The following is a 19,272-nucleotide window of genomic DNA, read 5'->3' on the forward strand; positions in this document are numbered from 1 at the left end:
TTCAGCCGTCGACCGCCTTCTAGTCCCTTCGCCGAAATACCAGTCTATTCGATGGGGTCCCGTTCTAATGGAGAAGGTCATCGATCCTTCTGGATAACGGCATTTTATGTATATAAATGGGACATTTTATTTAGAAGGACAGTTAGTTAATTTTGAAGATCGCGCCGCGTAAATTAAAATATAACGCCCGTATTATAAATTGTATAATTGTTCGTGTAATATAAATTAGTAATAAAGACTTTAATAAATTTATAAGTGTTATAAATAGAACCTTTAATAAATAAATGAAAACAATAAATTAAAAGAATTAATAAAAACATAACAGTAAGTAGTGACAGTTTCGCGTATTTTGAACGTGAACATCAGACTTCGTTTTCTGTGAATTTCAGTCAGAACTTGAAATATCAACAAAGTAGGTAGTGGCATAATTTTGAATTTGATAAAGAAAGGTCGGCAGTGTTCTAGACATCGAGTTAGAATCTATGGAGAGGGCATCACGTGACTAAAAACGACCTCACTTCGGCCATATTGTTTTGCCACTTTTGACAGATCGTATATGTTTATTTACGTTTTTGTTTTTCGAATATTTTTAGTTTTATAATACTTTTATAGAAACTGTAATAATATATTGTGATAGTGCATAATAATGGTTTCTTGTTCTCAACGTAGTTGCAGTGGCAGAAGCAATGTTAATAAAAAATCTTCAGAAATAATGTTCTACAGGTTAGTATACAAATATGTAAACAAAGTAATGGCCCGTACTTCAGAGAATAAATTAATAGTATTTGACTGTATTAATTTATTTTTATGTATAATATATCGTGTTTTTAGTGTTTACCGCGGGATAAATAAATCATAGTTTATTAAAAATGTATTGCACTTTTTTAGATTACGATTAAATCTTCGGAATAACTAGTCATATTTTTAAAGTAGTTTTAATATTATTGAGTCCGGCCATGATCCCACCGCTTTCTTTTGCATTCTAAAAATTTGAATTGCCCCATTTTGACACAATTGTTGAATTTGAATTGCCCCATATGAATAATCCATAGTTTAGGTGAGAGTGGAATAAAGAAAAATATGTCATTTTTATTGTTTCAAAGTTGACAACCCTTGCTAGTTGGCGAATAACAAATAATGAACTTGTTAGCTTTTTCTCTAGTTGTGAGATATGAGCCGACCAGTTCAGTCGATTATCTATGGTTATTACCAATAGTTTAACAGTCTCTTTGCTATCTGGATTATTATGTAAATTACTTGCAAATAAAACCAAACTTTGCGTTTTATCGGAGTAGTTTCAGTTTGTTGCAGCAAACCATGTACTAGATTTAGTAGAAATTTCCTCATAAGACATTTTTAAATCATAATTATTTTTTCCTGATATAACGTATGTCATATCATCTACGAATTTTACGGATTTATACGGAGATATGAATTTAAGCAAACCGTTAACATAAATAATAAACAAAAGAGGTCATAAGTCCGGACCTTGTGGGACTCCATGTTTTACGGATAGAAAATCGGAGAGATGACCTTTAGACATTACCGCCCGGTGTCTGCCACATAGGTAAGAAGTTATTTTGTGCCCCGCGTTTATGGAGCAAAATGTCGTGTGAAATGCAGTCAAAAGCCTTCGACAAGTCGCAGAAAGAAATTTCTAGGCGATTGCCGCGTTCAAGCTCCTCAATCACCTCGCTTACAACATTATATACCGCGTTCGTAGTAGAACTAGCACTTCTGAATCCATATTGAGTTACTAAAGTAATTATTTGACTCAAAATAGGAATAAAATTGTTGTTTGATAACCTTTTAAATCGCTTCCCCAAAAGTAGAAACAATGCTTATGGGTCAGTTTTTGAGGAATCACCTTTTGAGGAATCACCTAGTACTTTTGAGTATTTTAGTACTTCCGGAAATACTCCAGTTGATAGAATTAAATTAATAAGATGAGTGAAACGTGTTAAAACTATTTGGTAAGTTTCTTTTAAAATTTCGTGAACGTAAAACTATTTGGTAAGTTTCTTTTAAAATTTCGTGAACGTCCCCACAATTAGAATTACTAAGAGGCTTTATTATATGAGAGACCTATTCTACAACGGGACAAAAAAAAGGACTTGGATAATTTGGCATCGATATTAATAGTGGGAAGATATGTAATTATATTCTCTACAATTGTAATAAACAATTGATTTATTTCGTCTGGAGGTAGATCAGGTTGTACCAAACTGAATCTTTTATTGTTTCTTTCGAAATTTACTATTTTCCAGTAGTCTCTAGGTTTATTAATGTAATTAGTAATAAAATAACAGAAAGCTGACATTTTAGCATTTTGTAATTGCCAATTATATTCAAATTTTTGTTGTTTATATACACTGAACAAATCGGGATCCTTAGTGGCATCTGCAATGTGTTTAATAATCAGGATCATTATTAATATCATAGAAAAAGTCCATATTTGTACCACCTAGCGCACGTTTAAGCTTCTGTAAACCAGAAGAAGTAATACACCGTTGAAATGTCTGATCAGTGTCAATAACTCTATGCTCAGAGTCAATAAATAAAAATTGAGCTCGATGGTCAGAAAAATAAGGTTCAAATACGTCCACTCTGTGAATATTTTCAGAAAAAATTGTCATAATGTTGTCAAAGGAACGAATAAAGGAAGGTTTTACGTAACATGGAGATATTTTGTATCGTTTGGGAACGGTTTGTGAAATTGTGAAAAACGAAAACAGTGAATTTAACAACATTCATTGAATAATTCTTTAAAGGCAACTAAACAAAATTGTTATTTACCTGAGATCCTCGGTGGTCAGATGTAAATATTTTCTTAAATTCAAATCCTGGCATTCGATCCTATTCCCATCTATATCTACCAGTATATCGTATAGCTGCCTTTTTTGCTTAAACAAAACGTTAGTTGCTCCTACTACGTAACTCCGTACGTTGACGTCGACAAGAAGATCCAAATACGGCAAGGATAAATATGGCAAGCACAGAGCTCCTGAAATTAAAAAACAAGGCGGCGTGGATAAACTAGCTAATTAGCCGAAGACAATAATATAAAAATTGGAACCGAAAACATTTACCAGTCGTTTGTAAGACTTTTTAAATTAAGATACTAAAAATGTACGTAAAATTCTGTTTATTTTAATATTTGTAAACTTTTTTTCTTAAACATATCTGATGTTTTGGTCAATATTTTTAGAATTCATTTTTTTTTCGGGCATGCATATTTCCAAGATTTATGAGGTTTTGCAACAACTCTAACTAAAGATTTTATTATTTTTTCTTTTGCTTTCGTTATGTAAAGTGCCATTATTGGAAACGGATTTTGAAAAGGATAATTTTTATTTTTTTTTCAGAAACATGGAAGTTCCTCATCCACACAAAATATTAATTATATTAGGATTAGTTATAGAAGAATTAATATCCACACAAAAATGGGAAAAGTACTATGGGGAACTACTGACAGAAAATAGGGATGAATACTTAACTCAATCATTGTTAATATTGAAGGAGAAGATATAACAGTGACAGAAATTAGAAAAGCTATAAAAGAACTGAAAAACGGTAGGTCTCCAGGACCAGGGGATATCCCAGCCGAACTAATAAAATGTGGATCACAAAAATTGTTTGAAACCGTCACTTGGTGCATAAATCAATTTATAAATGGTTCTCCCGTACCCGACGAGTGGAAAATTGCTTATATTTCGTCGATACATAAGAAAGGAGATAAGCTTAAATGTGAAACCTATAGAGGGATATCAGTCACTAGTACATTCAGCCGTTTGTATGGACGAATAATTAGAGACCGCATTGATAAGGAATAAAAAGACCAAGAGGAAGAAGAACAATCCGGTTTTCGAACAGGAAGAAGCTGTACGGATAATATCTTCTGCCTCAAACAACTAATAGAAAAAAAATTAAGCACAAATCAAGAAACCCACCTCATGTTTATTGACTTGCAGAAGGCGTACGATACAGCTCCTGTAAACAAACTCTGGAACGTGTTACGACAGACGAATATTAGTGCCACCTTAATAAAAGCCTTAAGAAATTTGTATGAAGGGTCAACATCACAAATAAAAAATGGAAACAGACTATCGCAAAGCTTCCTGGTTAATAAAGGTCTACGTCGGGGGTGTTGTGTATCACCGACCTAGTTTAAGATATATGTTGCAAAAGCATTGAAAGAGTGGAAACGAAAATGCAGAGGCATGGGCGTAGACCTTGGAGAGATTTGCTTGTATACATTGCAGTTTGCTGATGACCAGGTTGTTATAGCAAACGATAAAGATGATCTGGAGTACATGGCAAGGAAATTACAAGAAGAATATAGAAAGTGGGGACTAGAAATTAATAAAGAAAAAACAAAATACCTACCAATAGGTACCGAACTATCGAACATCACATTAGAAAATAACGAAATCATCATGCCCTGCGACCATTACACATACCTAGGAATCGTTTTTGACACAACGGGGAAAGATGATGAAGAAATAAAGAGAAGAATAACACAATCCAGAAAAACAATAGGTTGTCTAAACAGCGTACTGTGGAGTCATGAAATAGGAAAAAGAAGAAAACACAATAACTACGAATCTCTTATTAAAAGCAGTCTATTGTACGGAGCGGAAACTTGGCGAATAACCGAAAACAACAGAAGAAAACTGGAGGCAGTAGAAATGGACGCTTTTAGAAGATCAGTAGGAGTGTCACGCAGAGAGAGAACACATAATGATGAGATAAGACAGCGAATGGGGGTTGACGGCTCTCTAACAACAGACATAGAAAGAAAACAGCTAATATGGTACGGACACGTCCAGGGGATGGATAACTCAAGAATCCCAAAAATAATTATGCAATGAATACCGCCAAACCGCAGAAAGAATGGAAGACCCAAGAAATCTTGGAGAGAGGGAGTAACGAAGGCGATGAGCGCAAGAGATCTTAGAGAGGGCCAATGGGATGATAATAGAGTGTCATGGAAATTAGGCATCGGCCAACGTCGCAAGACGTTTTAAAACCGATTGATATATATATATATATATATATATATATATATATATATATATATATATATATATATATATATTAGGGATTCTACAGTATTCACTGCCTTCCCTCGCTCAACCGTTTCCATCTCTCTCTGTTGTTCCATTCTCCATCGTTTAGGCCTCTCTTACTCATGGCGTCGTCTACTTCGTTCCTCCAGGATTTTCGGGGTCGTCCTCTTTTCCTCCTTCCTATGGGGCTCCATTCGGTTATTCTCTTTATCCATCTGCTGTCGCTAGTTCTTCTTACATGTCCATACCACTTTAATCTCTATATATGTTAGTATGTCTGTTTCTATTGATGTTCTTTGCTTTATTTCGTCATTACTTCTCCTATCCATTCTTGTTACTCTGCAGCATCTTCGCAGGCATTCCATCTCTGTTGCTACTATCTTACTGCTGTTTTTCTTGTTTATGATCCAATTTTCAGCCCCATATGTCATAATACTTCGCACTAATGTTTTATAAATCTGCGTTTTTGTCTTCATATTTAGGTGTCTATCCCACCATACTGAGTTAAGTTGTCGGATTGCTGTTCTTGTTTGTCCTAATCTTTGTGTAATTTCTTCCTCTGTTATTGCCTTTTTCGTGATTATAAACCCCAGGTATTTGAATTTATCCTTTCCTTTGATTGTTACGTTGTCATCAATCTGTAGATCTTCTATGTCTTCTTCACTTGTAGATAGGTACTCTGTTTTCGCGAGGTTAATATCTAGGCCAGCCTTGGTATATTCTTCTTGTAGTTTCTTCATCATGTAGCTGAGGTCGTCTTGGTCTTGTGCAATCACTACCTGATCGTCTGCAAAGCTTAACGTATATAGGTATTCGTTCCGTACCGGTACTCCCATGCCTTCGCATTTTCTTTTCCATGTAGTCAAGGCCTTTTCTAAGTATATTTTGAATAGGGTTGGAGATGTGGAACAACCCTGCAGGAGCCCTTTTGTTGTGGTGAAGTCTCCTATGATTCTTGTTCCCATTTTAATGGACACTTTATTTTCTTTATACAGAGCTTTTGTAGCTTCTATGAGCTCCGTCTGTATTTCTAATTTGTACATTGCCTCCCATAGTTCTGACCTTGGTACAGAGTCATACGCCTATATATATATATATATATATATATATATATATATATATATATATATATATATATATATATATATATATATATATATATATAATTTTTTGTAAGGAAAACGTACAGTTAAGTTTTTAGACAATGCGTAGAGTGCGGTTACGTCAGTGATAATTTGTAAGTGCTTTCGTTAAGCTAAATTGACTGTAGTTTCTCCCAATGTTCAGGATGTTGACGAGGATGACGAAATGCCTTTGTCAGAGTGGATACAAAAATTTAATATAAACCAGAGAGAGTTTGAAACTGATCTTGATTCCTACATTTCAGTAGACGATCAGGTAGAAACATTTTAAGTTTTAGGTGATAAAAAAATTGTGAAACAAGTGCAAAATGTGGAAATGGATGTTGATGAAGATAATGAAGAAGAAGAAGACGGCGTTGATTGTCCTACAACCCAAGAGGCAATGAGAGCTGCTGAGACCATATCCAGGTTTCACCAGTTCAGGGAGGCATTCACAACTACCAACGAAGCAGTTCACATTATTAAGGACACTACAGAAAAACTTTATTTTTCGGAAAGGGTTGTAGAGAAGAAAATAACTGACTTTTTTCAACATTAGAGGACTTATTCATAAAAAATGTAAGTTTCATATACATATGTTTTATTTCTTAATTTTTTTAACCCAAATGCAGCTGTAATAATAAATAATGCTGTAATAAAATTTTGCCTCGTTAAAATCATTTTTTTCTACCTCTTTTATATCGTTACTCTGATATAGCGTCATTTTTTACTGGACCCTTCAATGACGCTATAACCAAGTTGCACTGTATAAGGAAAAAAACTTAATAAACTATTTCCGAATACAACGGATTCTATATAACCTAGTATTTAAACGATAGTTCACTATGTATTATTATGTATGGTATGTTTACGTATTATGCCAATACATAAACATACAATACTTAAACACATATTACACAAACACACAAAACAATCAGAATTTTATATCATCCTGAGGATACAAACATCACCCTCAAAATTATTAACTAAAAGCATTCAAGATCGAGACAGTAAACAGTCAATTTGGAAAACAATACCCGCCAAACAACTTGGTTATAATAACAGTTCACTAATCAATATTACAATTTGCTTATTCTGTCTTTCCGTAACGAAAACCCCAGCGCCACCTATCCACAAAAACTACTACTATCTCTGTAGCAGGTGACGATTTGTTTTTAGTTATTACCACCCGTGTAGAAACAATGACGACTATTAGACAAGTGTTAAACACGAGATTACAGATTATTAGTTTTACTTCTAACCTATTATCAACAAAAGTCTATTATAGAGTATAAGTAAATATACTTTATTGCTAAAAAATTACTCTTCTTAAGAAGTTTAAGAAGTGTGTTACGGGTATACGCAATTTTTATAATGTTCAATATTCAGCCACGTCTTTTGCAACATAATTGTTAGTGTTTTTATATAAAATTAAATAAATAATATATTTTATATCAAGAAAACAGTTTCAAGACCTTACGAAAACAACGAACTATGATTTCTCTTAACCATATCTTACCTTTAGTAAAAATAGCTAATGGAAATCCACAACTTTCCGTGCTGAGGTGTGTTAAATATGTTAAATTATTATGTGCTACATCAGATATTGTATCCGAACTTATATCCCTGTGAAGAGTGCCGGTTTTTTCATCGTGTCCATTTGTAGTTTCGTTTTCGTCATCTAAACATACTTTTGTTTGCTAAAAATGCAAATAATTTTAAGATATTGTAAATTTTTTTGTGTCTCTATATTGTGTCTGCATTAGCCACAATTTTTGTTATTTTAACGTAAACTTTTGCATTACGACTAATGTCTAATATGATTAATATTTAGGACGACACAAGGAAATGATGGCATAAATGGAGAGTTGTTAAAAAAAGGAGGAAACCTTTTACACCAAAAATTGTATGACATCATTCTGAGAGTATGGCAACAACAGAAAATGCCTAAAGAATGGAATGGAAGCGTTATAATTCCCATATATAAGAAAGGAAACAAAGAACAATTCCGAAAGTATAGAGGAATATCGCTTATTAGCACATCATATAAAGTGCTATCAATTATCTTGCTAAAGAGACTCACACCATATTCGAAAGATATTCTAGGCGACTACCAATGCGGCTTTCGTGCTGGAAGGTCAACTATAGATCAGATATTTACCATCCAAAAAATATTATAGAAAAACATTCCCAGTTTTTCTCTACAACCGCGATGTGCACCAAATTTTCATAGATTTCCAGCAAGCATATGATTCCATAAAAAGAAGCAAATTGTGGATAGCAATGTTAGAAATGGGAATACCAAGAAAATTAGTTGAATTAACGCAAACGTGCGTGACAGACTCATATGCGCAAGTAAAGATAGGAAGCAGAACATCGATGCCATTTGGTATAAATTCAGGGCTTAGGCAGGGGGACCCCTTGTCACCGTGGCTGTTCAATTTTGCTTTAGAATATGCAATAAGTAAAATATCGTCTGAGCTGACAGGAGGATTTGGTAATCAAGGATCAAAACTGTTGCTGGCCTTTGCTGATGATCTAGATGCAGTCACGCATTCTACAAGAGACGTGAGAGAGGTGTTTTCACAGCTCGAGGAGGAAACAGGTAGTCTGGGTCTCCGAATAAATGAAGAAAAGACGAAATACATGGTAGTAACCAAAAATCCAAGACAACCACATAGAAAAATAGGTCTCAGCAAGGATAGCTGCGGGGAATAGATCATTATACTCCCTTTCAACATTATTAAGATCGAAGCTGCTAAAAAGAAAATCTAAATTAACACTGTACAAGTCGATTATTCGCCCAATTATTACATATGGCAGTGAAACATGGACTCTCAACCAGCGGGAAAATCAATAAACTTCTAGTATTTGAAAGAAAGGTTCTCAGAATAATATTTGTCCCTCAAAGAGATGAATTCACAGGGGAGTGGAGAAGACGCCGCAATGCTGAATTGGTGACTCTGTATGAAACTGAAAACATAGACATATCAAGGCAAACCGAATAAGATGGGCAGGTCACGTGGTACGATCAGAGGATGACAGAGTGTTAAAGACAGTGTTTTTTGAAAGACCAGATGGTAGAAGATCAGTAGGCCGACCGAGAAAAAGATGGAAGGATGATGTTGAAGCCGATTTATCTAGAATTGGGGTACAACAATGGGAAATAGAAGCGCAAGATCGTAGAGGATTGGAGGGCGATGGTGGATGCGGCGAAGACTCACCCCGAGTTGTAAAGCCAGTGAAGAAAAAGAAGAAGAAGAAGAAAAAGTAACTAAACCAAATAAAATATATAGAAGAATAAGAATGATATCGGTGACACTTGAAATGCATTCATTTCTTACACAATTAAAATCCAAAAAATATCTTTGAAATTAAGAACGAAGATATTCAATATATATGTTATATCTGTTCTGATATATGAGGCCCAGACCTGGATATGTCCAGAAATACTTTAGGTTTAGTTGCAAGATAGAAAGAAAGCTAAATGGATATGGAACAAAATCAAATCTAAAATTAAAATGGAGATGGACTGGACAGAACGAAATACATGGATAGGGAAAGAGATTGTAAACTGAAGAACATATGGGGCTGACTCAAATGAGATGGTGAAGTGAAAATGCTCAGCAGGCTGCAGGAGCAATGTGAAAAGAGCAAACGAAAAACAAAGATAAATGGTGACAATTGGGAGAGAATCGATAATCATAATATGATTACATAGATAATTTTTATAAGATCAATACACAAACAGATACATCCCGATAACTTAAAATCAACTATGTTTTGTTATTATGAATTATAATCTATGCACTTACACTCATCGATTCTGTTAATTCCAATCCAACTTCAGTTTGATTATCATTAACCAAATTATCCTCAATTTGATTACCGTTGGAGTTTACCACATCGTTTGTCTTTTCGTTTTTTTCTATATCTTGAACAATTTTTGATTCTTTGGCTATATCCACATTTTGTATAACGTCAGTTTCCTCTTTTATTCTACTACCTTTCAGGCAAGGAATATTTTTAATATTGTTTAGTTTGACAGGACTGGAATCTTCGTCGGAATATTCCGGCATGGGCGACATAGGTCTTGATAACCTGAAAATAAATATTGATGTGATGATTAAAATATGAATCTCAAAATGAAGTGACATATTTTGAATATAAAAGACCAGTAAACATGAACTTTAATAAACTTACAATAAAACACTGAAAACTGTTGTTTTCAAAACTTCCACAAAATTTATTATAATTTTTTTATCACTGCAACTGTTTGGACAGAGTGCCTTTCTCAAGTGATCTATTTTTGGTCTGCTTTATACACTGTATAGTCTTTAACTGAATAAGTTAAGAAGGGAAGAACTGTTTGTCTCAAGTTGGTCATTCAGAATTATGTCTGTATTATTTTTGTTAATTTCCATAGATTCTAAGGCTTAAGGCCACTAGGGAACCAGCGTGCTCAAGTCAAGGTCGAAGACCAGCTGACCGACCAAGTGAAGATCATGCGAGGAGTAAGGCAAGGCTTTGTGCTCTCGCCGACTCTTTTCAATATATACTCTGAGGAAATTTTTACTGAACCCCTAACAAACCTAGAGATGGGTATCCAAGTGAACGGAAATACATCAATAATATCTGCTACGTCGATGACACTGTGTTACTAGCAACCACCCTAAATTATCTACAAGCCTTACTAGACCGAGTGAGAATTGTGAGCGTAACATACGGACTAGACCTTAATATTAAGAAAACTAAATTCATGGTTGTCAGCCATGCAAATTTAGATGCCGGGGCACTAATGGCAGGTAGCAAAGACATCGAGAGAGTCGACAGATTCACGTACCTCGGAGCTACCCTCAACTCACAATGGGACTACGCTCAAGAGATTAGATCCAGAGTTGAAATGGCACGGTCTACATTTATCAAGTTGAGATCCTTGCTGTGCTGCAATGACCTCAGTTTGGGAATTAAGATGCGGATAGTGAGGTGCTACATTTTTCCAGTGTTACTATATGGAGTTGAAGCCTGGACACTGACGCAAGCCACAGAAAAGCGGATTGAAGCCTTCGAGATGTGGATCTACAGAAGGATATTAAAAATATCGTATGTGGACCATATCACCAACGTTGAGGTTCTACAGCGCATGAGAAAATAAAAAGAAATGCTTAATTTAGTGAAACAACGTAAGCTTGAGTACCTCGGGCACGTGATGCGGAACGAAGAAAAATATCGGATTCTTCAACTCGTTATGCAGGGTAAAGTATTTGGCAGGAGATGATCGGTACGCCGTCGTATCTCGAGGTTAAAAAACCTCCGACAATGGTTTGGGATGACCTCCATGGAGCTATTTCGCAGATCAGTCAACAAAACCATGATAGCCTTGATGATCGCCAACATCCGGACCGAATAAGGCACTGAAGAAGAAGAAGCATTTATTTTGAATGTGAAGAATTTGAAATTCGTCATTAAAAGAATGATTAAATATACAGGCCAGATATCAACAAAAATTACCAAACACATAAAAAAGAAAGGAATAACACCAGCTTTTAGAACAAACAATACTTAGGAAAAAATATTAAGAACAAAAAGAGCTAAAAGAAAAAGCACTTACACAGTCATGTATAAAAACTTAAATATGGCGACTGTCTAGAAACTTACATCGGTCAAACTGGTAGAACTTTTAACAAACGTATAACAGAACATAACAGGGCTTTCAATAACAGAAAAACAGATTCTACGTACGCATTCACCTTCTTTTAATGACCATAACCATTCTTTTAATGACGAATTTCAAATTCGTCACATTTAAAATAAAGACCACGTCACCACAATATTCCGAAGAGCCGAAAAAGGCACTCTACAAATGGTTTGAACAATGTAGACAAGCGCCAACGTGCGACTAGGCATATGACACAAAAGAAGATAACACAAGATTAAGATTTATAGAAAAATGTAATTAGGAAAACCAACTGAGCAAAAATTGCAAAATTAATAAAGGCAAAGATGATGATGACAAATTTTCAAAACAATACAATTAACTTATTATTAAAATTAAACTGCGTAAGGAATTATTTGATATTTGAATTTAATTGAACTGTTGATAAAATAGTGAAAAACAAACTAATATTTCATGTAACCATATACATACAACATATTTGCAGCTGTATCTTATCAAGGTTTCCATATATAATTACTAATAAAATTTAAAATTTTATTTATCACTCTCCTGATTTTTAAAATTATTATTTGTTGCTATTTCCCATTTAGAAATTCCAAAAAATATATTTACCTTACAGTTGTTTTAGCAATATTATCCAAAGTAAAATGTTTTCATTTTCTATCTAACTACTTAGGAGTCATCATCATTAACATTAGTGGTGTTGTTATTACAGAGCCCCTACTTCTTCTGCGTCATACTGTTCTGTTCTGTGCTTGGGGTTTTCAGTTGGTAGCACTGATCTTTTCGGCATCTCTTGATACCCCCCTATCTGGCTAATTTTTGGTCTTTTCTGGTTACCACGGATTGCGAGCACGTGATTCTTTTGATCATGATATGATTATGATATGTGTATGTTCACGTATGCTTGTATATGTTCCGTAGTTTAACATTGTATCAGCCCCTACCAGTTCCTTTCTCACAAACTGCTTCAAATATTTTGCGTCCAGATTCTGCATCTATTACTTTTAAGAACACTTTGAGAATGTGGCACATGAAGCTAATTTAGTTAGCAGCAGCTGGCGTTGTGATTATTTAGAATTGCTACAAAAGTTGACTTCAGCCATCTGATTTTATTGTTACGTCAGCCTCAGCCTATGACCAAATCGCAGGTGAGCGTTCAATGACCCAGACCTTCTGGAAGCAGGTATACACTGACGCTGACATTGTTCCACGCTGTTCGATGTAACGGCACTCTGATTTGTCAAACGAGTAGACGATAACAGATAAACGGTTCTTGTTATATATGTTATATATAAATATATTTTTTTTACCCTTCTCTCTATTCGGATTGCCGAATATAGGCCTCTCCTGATTCTCGCCATTCATCTCTGTTGTTTGTAAGACGTTTCCACATTGGTCCTGCAGTTCTTTTAATACCGTCGCTCCATCGCATTTTGTTGCCTTTAGAAAATGTGGCAGGAAAAGGATCACTACTCCTCGATAAATACCCAAGGAATTAATGTTTCCAGAAGAACAGTCCGACGAAGACTGGCCGATGAGAATCTGATAGGTCGCGGGCCTATGCAAAAACCACGGCTCACCAAAGCCATGAAGAGAAAGAGACTCCAATGGGCAAAGTAGCACCGAAGTATGACCGTTGAAGACTGGAGTCGAGTAAGTACAACTTTTTTTAATGAATGGAGTTGTGAACAGCGAATATTTTCATTTTTTCAGGTATGCTTCTCTGACGAATCAACATTCCAGATTTTGGTGGATAAAAGTGCGTTCATCCGACCACGTTCTGGGAAGCAGTTCCATCCAGATTGCATTGTGCAGAGGGTTAAACATCCGATTAGTGTCATGGTGTCGTCTGTAATCTCGGCCAAGGGTATGGGACGCTTATACATCGTGGAAGGGACAATGAGACAGGACCGGTATAAGCGAATACTTGAAACTTGGCTACTTCCCCAGCTCAAAGAATGGTTTCCTGGTCAAAAAAATTGCATTTTTATGCACGATTCTGCACCGTGACACAAAGGTAGAAGTGTAACTGCATTTCTGTCCAAAGAAAATAGTGCAGTTCTGCCCTGGCCGGTAAACTCACCTGAAATGAAGCCCATAGAGAGTATGTGGGAGTTAACCAAACAGGAGATGTTATTACAACGAAGCAGCAGTTGATTAAAGCTCTTATTCAATAATGACATAATAACCCAAAATTAAATCACAATGCAGAAGTTTGTATTCAGAGCATGCCCCAACGTATAGAAGCTGTAATTGCAGCAAAGGGTGGCATCAGTAAAGATTGAAATTAGTGATTTTATGTAACAATTTTTTTTGCGAAAAAAATAAATGGTTTTACTTACAGAACTCTTTGTTTTTGTGACCTTAATACCACACCTTTTTACACAAAAAATAGATGCAAGCCTTAAAGCCAACAACTTGCTAAAAAAATTCAATCAAACTAGAAAATTAAGAAATCATCTTACTGTCCCTAATAATTTGGTCACCCACTTTATATATTGTTAGTATGATTTAAAATGTCTTAAAATATATTATTTTATGATTACATACCTTATAGACGCTGAATTATTTAATCCGGTCTCGATCATATCCGGAAAAAGGGATATTAAAGTTAAAATTGAAGAACATAATGGATGCACTGGTGATTTGTAGAAAATTACTCTTTTCTCTAGAAGTAGCAGTTTAAATAACAATAGGGCTTTGTGCTTCCACTGTAGTATAAAATCACGTGCAGATAATCCTAAAACCAAAAAATGTTACAATAATTAAATAATATCGATTGTGTTAAAATGTGTATATTGTTATGCCATCCCTGCCTAGATGGTGCCACTGAGTCTAGACTCAATAATTCGAGAAGAGAAATATGGATGTGTGTGGCGACCAAGTAACGGCACTAGATGAATCTCGAAATCTGTTTAGACTCGAAAAGCAGGTATCTGCCCAACAGTCTGATGTCACAAGGGTTCTTAAATGGAAGTTTCAGAACGATTGAACATGTATATAAATGGCTAAATAAAAATTGTAGAGTTAGTCTAAATGATAAGCTCGTATTGTCAAGTAATAAATAAATATATATTATAAATTAAGTAGCTGAGAAAATAGACAAACAACTTTGATGTCGCTTATACCATCAAAGAGTACGTTGGACTTGTATGAAGTGAGAAGTTACTCTATGTTTGGAACGTGATTGTTTTGTAGAATTTCATACTCCTTAGATTATAATACAGGATATACCAAGTATGTTTCTATATTTTAAGAAAATAAACATTTTCATTTTTACACAATATTGTTGTGTAATGTTTTATATTTTTGACTTAATCAGTCCATTGTACTCATATGAGTACAACTACTTTTGCTAAAAATTCAGTTTTTTATGTCAAATAACAATGAATTTTTGCTATTTAACCTAGGTTTAACAAGAACATCCAAAACATGCTGTATTATCAAAAAAAAAAAAATGTCGTAGGATCAAATGGGTCTTACTCATAATTACTCTATAGAAAATAATTATTTTTTCTAGAGTACTAGAGAAAATAATTATTTTCTCTAGAGTAATGTTGAATAGTGTACATAATAAGCCTTATCCCTATCGTAATTCTTGATAAAATGGGTCATCTGTTATAATTAGAGAATCAGCTGTCAATAGAAATTTTAGCGTTTGCAGACAACATCGATATTATAGCTAGAAGTAGAAGAGGCATGACTGAAGCATCCAACCAAGTAAATAGGGCGTCTCTGAACAAGGCTTAAGGATTAACGAAAACATATACACAAACCAAAACATAAGAGAATTTAACTTTGACAACGTGAAGAACTACAAATCTGTGTTCGCTAGTCACATCAGACAACAAAATTAGTGAAGAAGTTAAGATAAGAATACACAATGTAAGTAGAACATACTGTTGAACACCATAAAGCTGACCACTTATCAACACAATGAAAGTATCAGATATATAAAAGTATTAATGTACGCACCAGAAACATGGACATTGTCAAAAATCAACGAAAACTGTTGGCTACCTTTAAATGAAAAATTCAGGCAAATATTATAGAGAATCTTTAAGGAGAACAATGTCTAACGCAGACGATATAAAGTCGAACATTGTAAAAACTAGGAGATTACTCTGAAACTAACTGAATAGACACTAACAGAGAGAAGATGAAGGGGAGACCCAGACTTGGGAGATTAACTGGAAAAACAAAGTACATAAATGGAAGGAAGGGAGAAACATATTACAATGTGCCACAGTTAATAAAGGATAAGGATAATGTTTACATAAAGATATTTGCACTGAACAAAATCAGTAAACAAACGGAATCTTCACATTCAAAAGAAACAACCAAAATGTTTAAAAAACTTAAATAAACTAGTACTGCATGAAATCTTTAATTGTACAATTTAAACCAATAGAACCCTCGTATTAAAATAAACAGTTTAAATAATGTGTTTAAAATTAATGAAACTATTTTTAAATTTAGTATTACTATCAGCTTATCACAAAAACCAAATGCGTCTAATCTTCTTTACTTCCTGCTTTTGTACATCAATATCAAACAAAACTTTAAATTATTTTTATATTATAAAATATGTGTTTCTTTATTTTAAATGAGATTTGGAAAGTATAAACTTTACAGGCAACAGAATAACTAATTTATTACCAAATCACAAAAAGGAAACATTTGTACACCAATGCATAAGAAAACAAAATATACACATAAGAGGAATTGAGATGGTGAAAATGAACTGAGATGACCGAAATATATAAATGTATATAATAAATAAATAAATATATATATATATATATATATATATATATATATATATATATATATATATATATACAGTATACTCCCTCTATAACGAACACGGTTATTACGAGGTTTCGCTTATAACGAGATACATTAGATGTCCCGTGAAATTTCTATTGAACTATAACCGTCTATAGCGAAACAAATTTGGTTATAAGGAGAGAAAATAAGGTCCAAAAACGTGTTTTTTACGTTTTTAGTCCGGTCGTGGCTATAAATAAATACCTTTTCAAACAGCCCCTCAATAAACTTAACTGCAGCCCGCAATAAACTTCTTTACAATGAATAAATACAACTGTTTCACATCTTTAGAAAATATATGATAGAATGATACTGGACCATTTAAAGCAGTTAAAAATAACAGAGTTCTTAAAATTGGAGAAGCAATAGTTTATGTTATCCTTGAAAATACGATTTATACATTATGTAGTTGGAAAAAATATAAGTACAGCTTTTTATTTTAAACAACTCTTTTATGTTTTAATATATTTCATTGACAATAAAAGTAAATAACTTTTTTTCAAAAACGCCATTCAAACAATATTTATTAACATCTTATATTGTTCCGAATGGCTTTACTATAGGAAGTTATTGGTTTATAAAACTACAGATTCATATGTATGCACAGTATTATGATTGTCTGATAACGAGGTAATTAGTCTGTCATTTCAGTTCTCGTTATAGAGGGAGTCTACTGTATATATATATATATATATATATATATATATATATATATATATATATATATATATATATATACAAACATTGGATAAAATTAGAGGTGATACTAGCAGATTGAAGTGGAACTCTGGTGCTAGGGTCTCAAGCTCTAGCAGACTACTCTATTATACTCAGATGCTGATCTAGCAGTGTTTTCTCTTCTTAAAGTACCTTCTCACTCTCTCTCCCTATAGAGGTTGTTAGTCATAATGGCTATTTTTATTTTTGAGGTTGCTAGTCTAAACAAATCACATTCATTAAAATAGGACAGCTGCGTTGGATAGGACATGTAGAAAGAATGGAAGAAGGCGAAATACCAAACAAAATATTCAAACAGATGCCAGTAGGAAAAAGAACAAGAGGAAGACTGAAACTGAGATACTTAGAACAATGAACAAATGATGATGAGTCTAAACAAATCAATCGATCTACATTGATATCAATCACATAGATTCTACAACAAAGAAATCCGCTTTAGATCTACAGATCTATCTTGAATATTTCCCTATATTATGAGTCTCATTATTTTATATCTCATCTCCCTCATTACTACTCAGATATTTCAGTTTTTATTTTTATATGGTGGTCATTAATTCTGTTTCTTTTTGAATTCTCTTCAGCATGTCTTTATTTATAATTTTACTAGTCTGTAATAGTATATCCTCTGCCTCCAAGGTTTTTTAGCCTCTTGTAGTCTGTGGCCTTAGTCTGTTGTATGTCAATATTTCTTGTGGTTGTTTCAGTAATATATTTTATGTATTATTTTACTTTTTATTAACATGCATAATTTGTTTGTCAGTTAGTGTTTTTTGCATATTATTTTTCTATTAATTTTTTATTTCATAATTTTCAGTATTCTTATGAATAACTATCACTATCGTTAATCAAATAATTATAACAAAGGAAGAACAAAGTGAAATTAATAAGTTATAAAATTTTTGTTAAAAATTGAAAGGACATACCTACAAATGGTTGCTGAATTGCATCACTTTGCGTCATAACAGCATTCAAATGATGATAAGTATCTTTCAATATAGACACTTGACTGAAGTCTCCTTCATCAAAATAGGCATGTGTGATCAAACACATTTTGACTTGTATTTGTCCATATAAAGGGACTTTGCTAAGTACACAAACAGATTTTTGTACTGTACCTCTTGTTATGTCCGAAGTTTTATTTTTGATTTTCTGAAAAAATACTTAATTGGTCATTAATTTCTAACAAAATTTTTTCATGCATTTAATAATTTTTTATTAAAAATTAAAAGGGAAAATCACAGTGAAGAAAATCAGAAAAACTTGTAAGACTATAATACTGAGTCAACAACTTTTAGCAAATAACATAGAAGTAAATTAAAAAAAAAATTGAAACATTAAATTCTGTAAACTTTAAGTAAAATCAATTTATAACATAAAATAGCATGAATAGGAACTTACCTCAACTGGTATCTGACGAAAACAAGAAATACCATACACAGTTTGCATTGGTTTTGTTAAACTTGGTAAATGAAAAAATACTGTATCTTCGTCGTAATTATGAGACCCATCAGGTAATGCCAGTGTCGGTAGATATTTCCATCCTGGAGGACACTCGTTAGGATGTCCCGGAACTAGCTCAGGGAATGAATATTCCACCTACACAAATTGTGCAACTGATAACAAAATTGCAAATACAAAATAAAACGTAGTTTCTTACCTGACATCCCCTTTTATGATGAAAACCGATTACCAATACGTATAAGATGGGACCGTCCTTCTCACCCATTTTGAAACAAGATAAATTTTATATAAAACATAAGAAAACGATCAAAATTAGCAATATCGACGTTCGAAGCACCGAAAGGCCATATTGATATTGAACGATGTTTGACAA

The 19,272-nt window shown here is 33.6% G+C and overlaps 1 protein-coding gene across 1 annotated transcript in view; it reads right to left on the reverse strand.

The window, feature by feature from the left end:
• The window catches only part of LOC140444969 (late secretory pathway protein AVL9 homolog), a 38,481-nt gene extending 19,209 nt beyond the window's left edge, over window positions 1–19,272 (reverse strand). Inside the window, exons 1-7 of the mRNA XM_072536728.1 lie at window positions 19,096–19,272; window positions 18,837–19,034; window positions 18,362–18,587; window positions 14,421–14,610; window positions 10,006–10,291; window positions 7,710–7,890; window positions 2,797–3,004 (exon numbers count right to left, since the gene is read on the reverse strand). Of these exons, the coding sequence (XP_072392829.1) occupies window positions 2,797–3,004; window positions 7,710–7,890; window positions 10,006–10,291; window positions 14,421–14,610; window positions 18,362–18,587; window positions 18,837–19,034; window positions 19,096–19,164 (1,358 nt within the window). The 5' untranslated portion in view covers window positions 19,165–19,272. The remainder of the gene's footprint in view (window positions 1–2,796; window positions 3,005–7,709; window positions 7,891–10,005; window positions 10,292–14,420; window positions 14,611–18,361; window positions 18,588–18,836; window positions 19,035–19,095) is intronic.

The sequence above is a fragment of the Diabrotica undecimpunctata genome, chromosome 7 (genome assembly GCF_040954645.1).
Source record: "Diabrotica undecimpunctata isolate CICGRU chromosome 7, icDiaUnde3, whole genome shotgun sequence".
Taxonomy (NCBI): domain Eukaryota; kingdom Metazoa; phylum Arthropoda; class Insecta; order Coleoptera; family Chrysomelidae; genus Diabrotica; species Diabrotica undecimpunctata.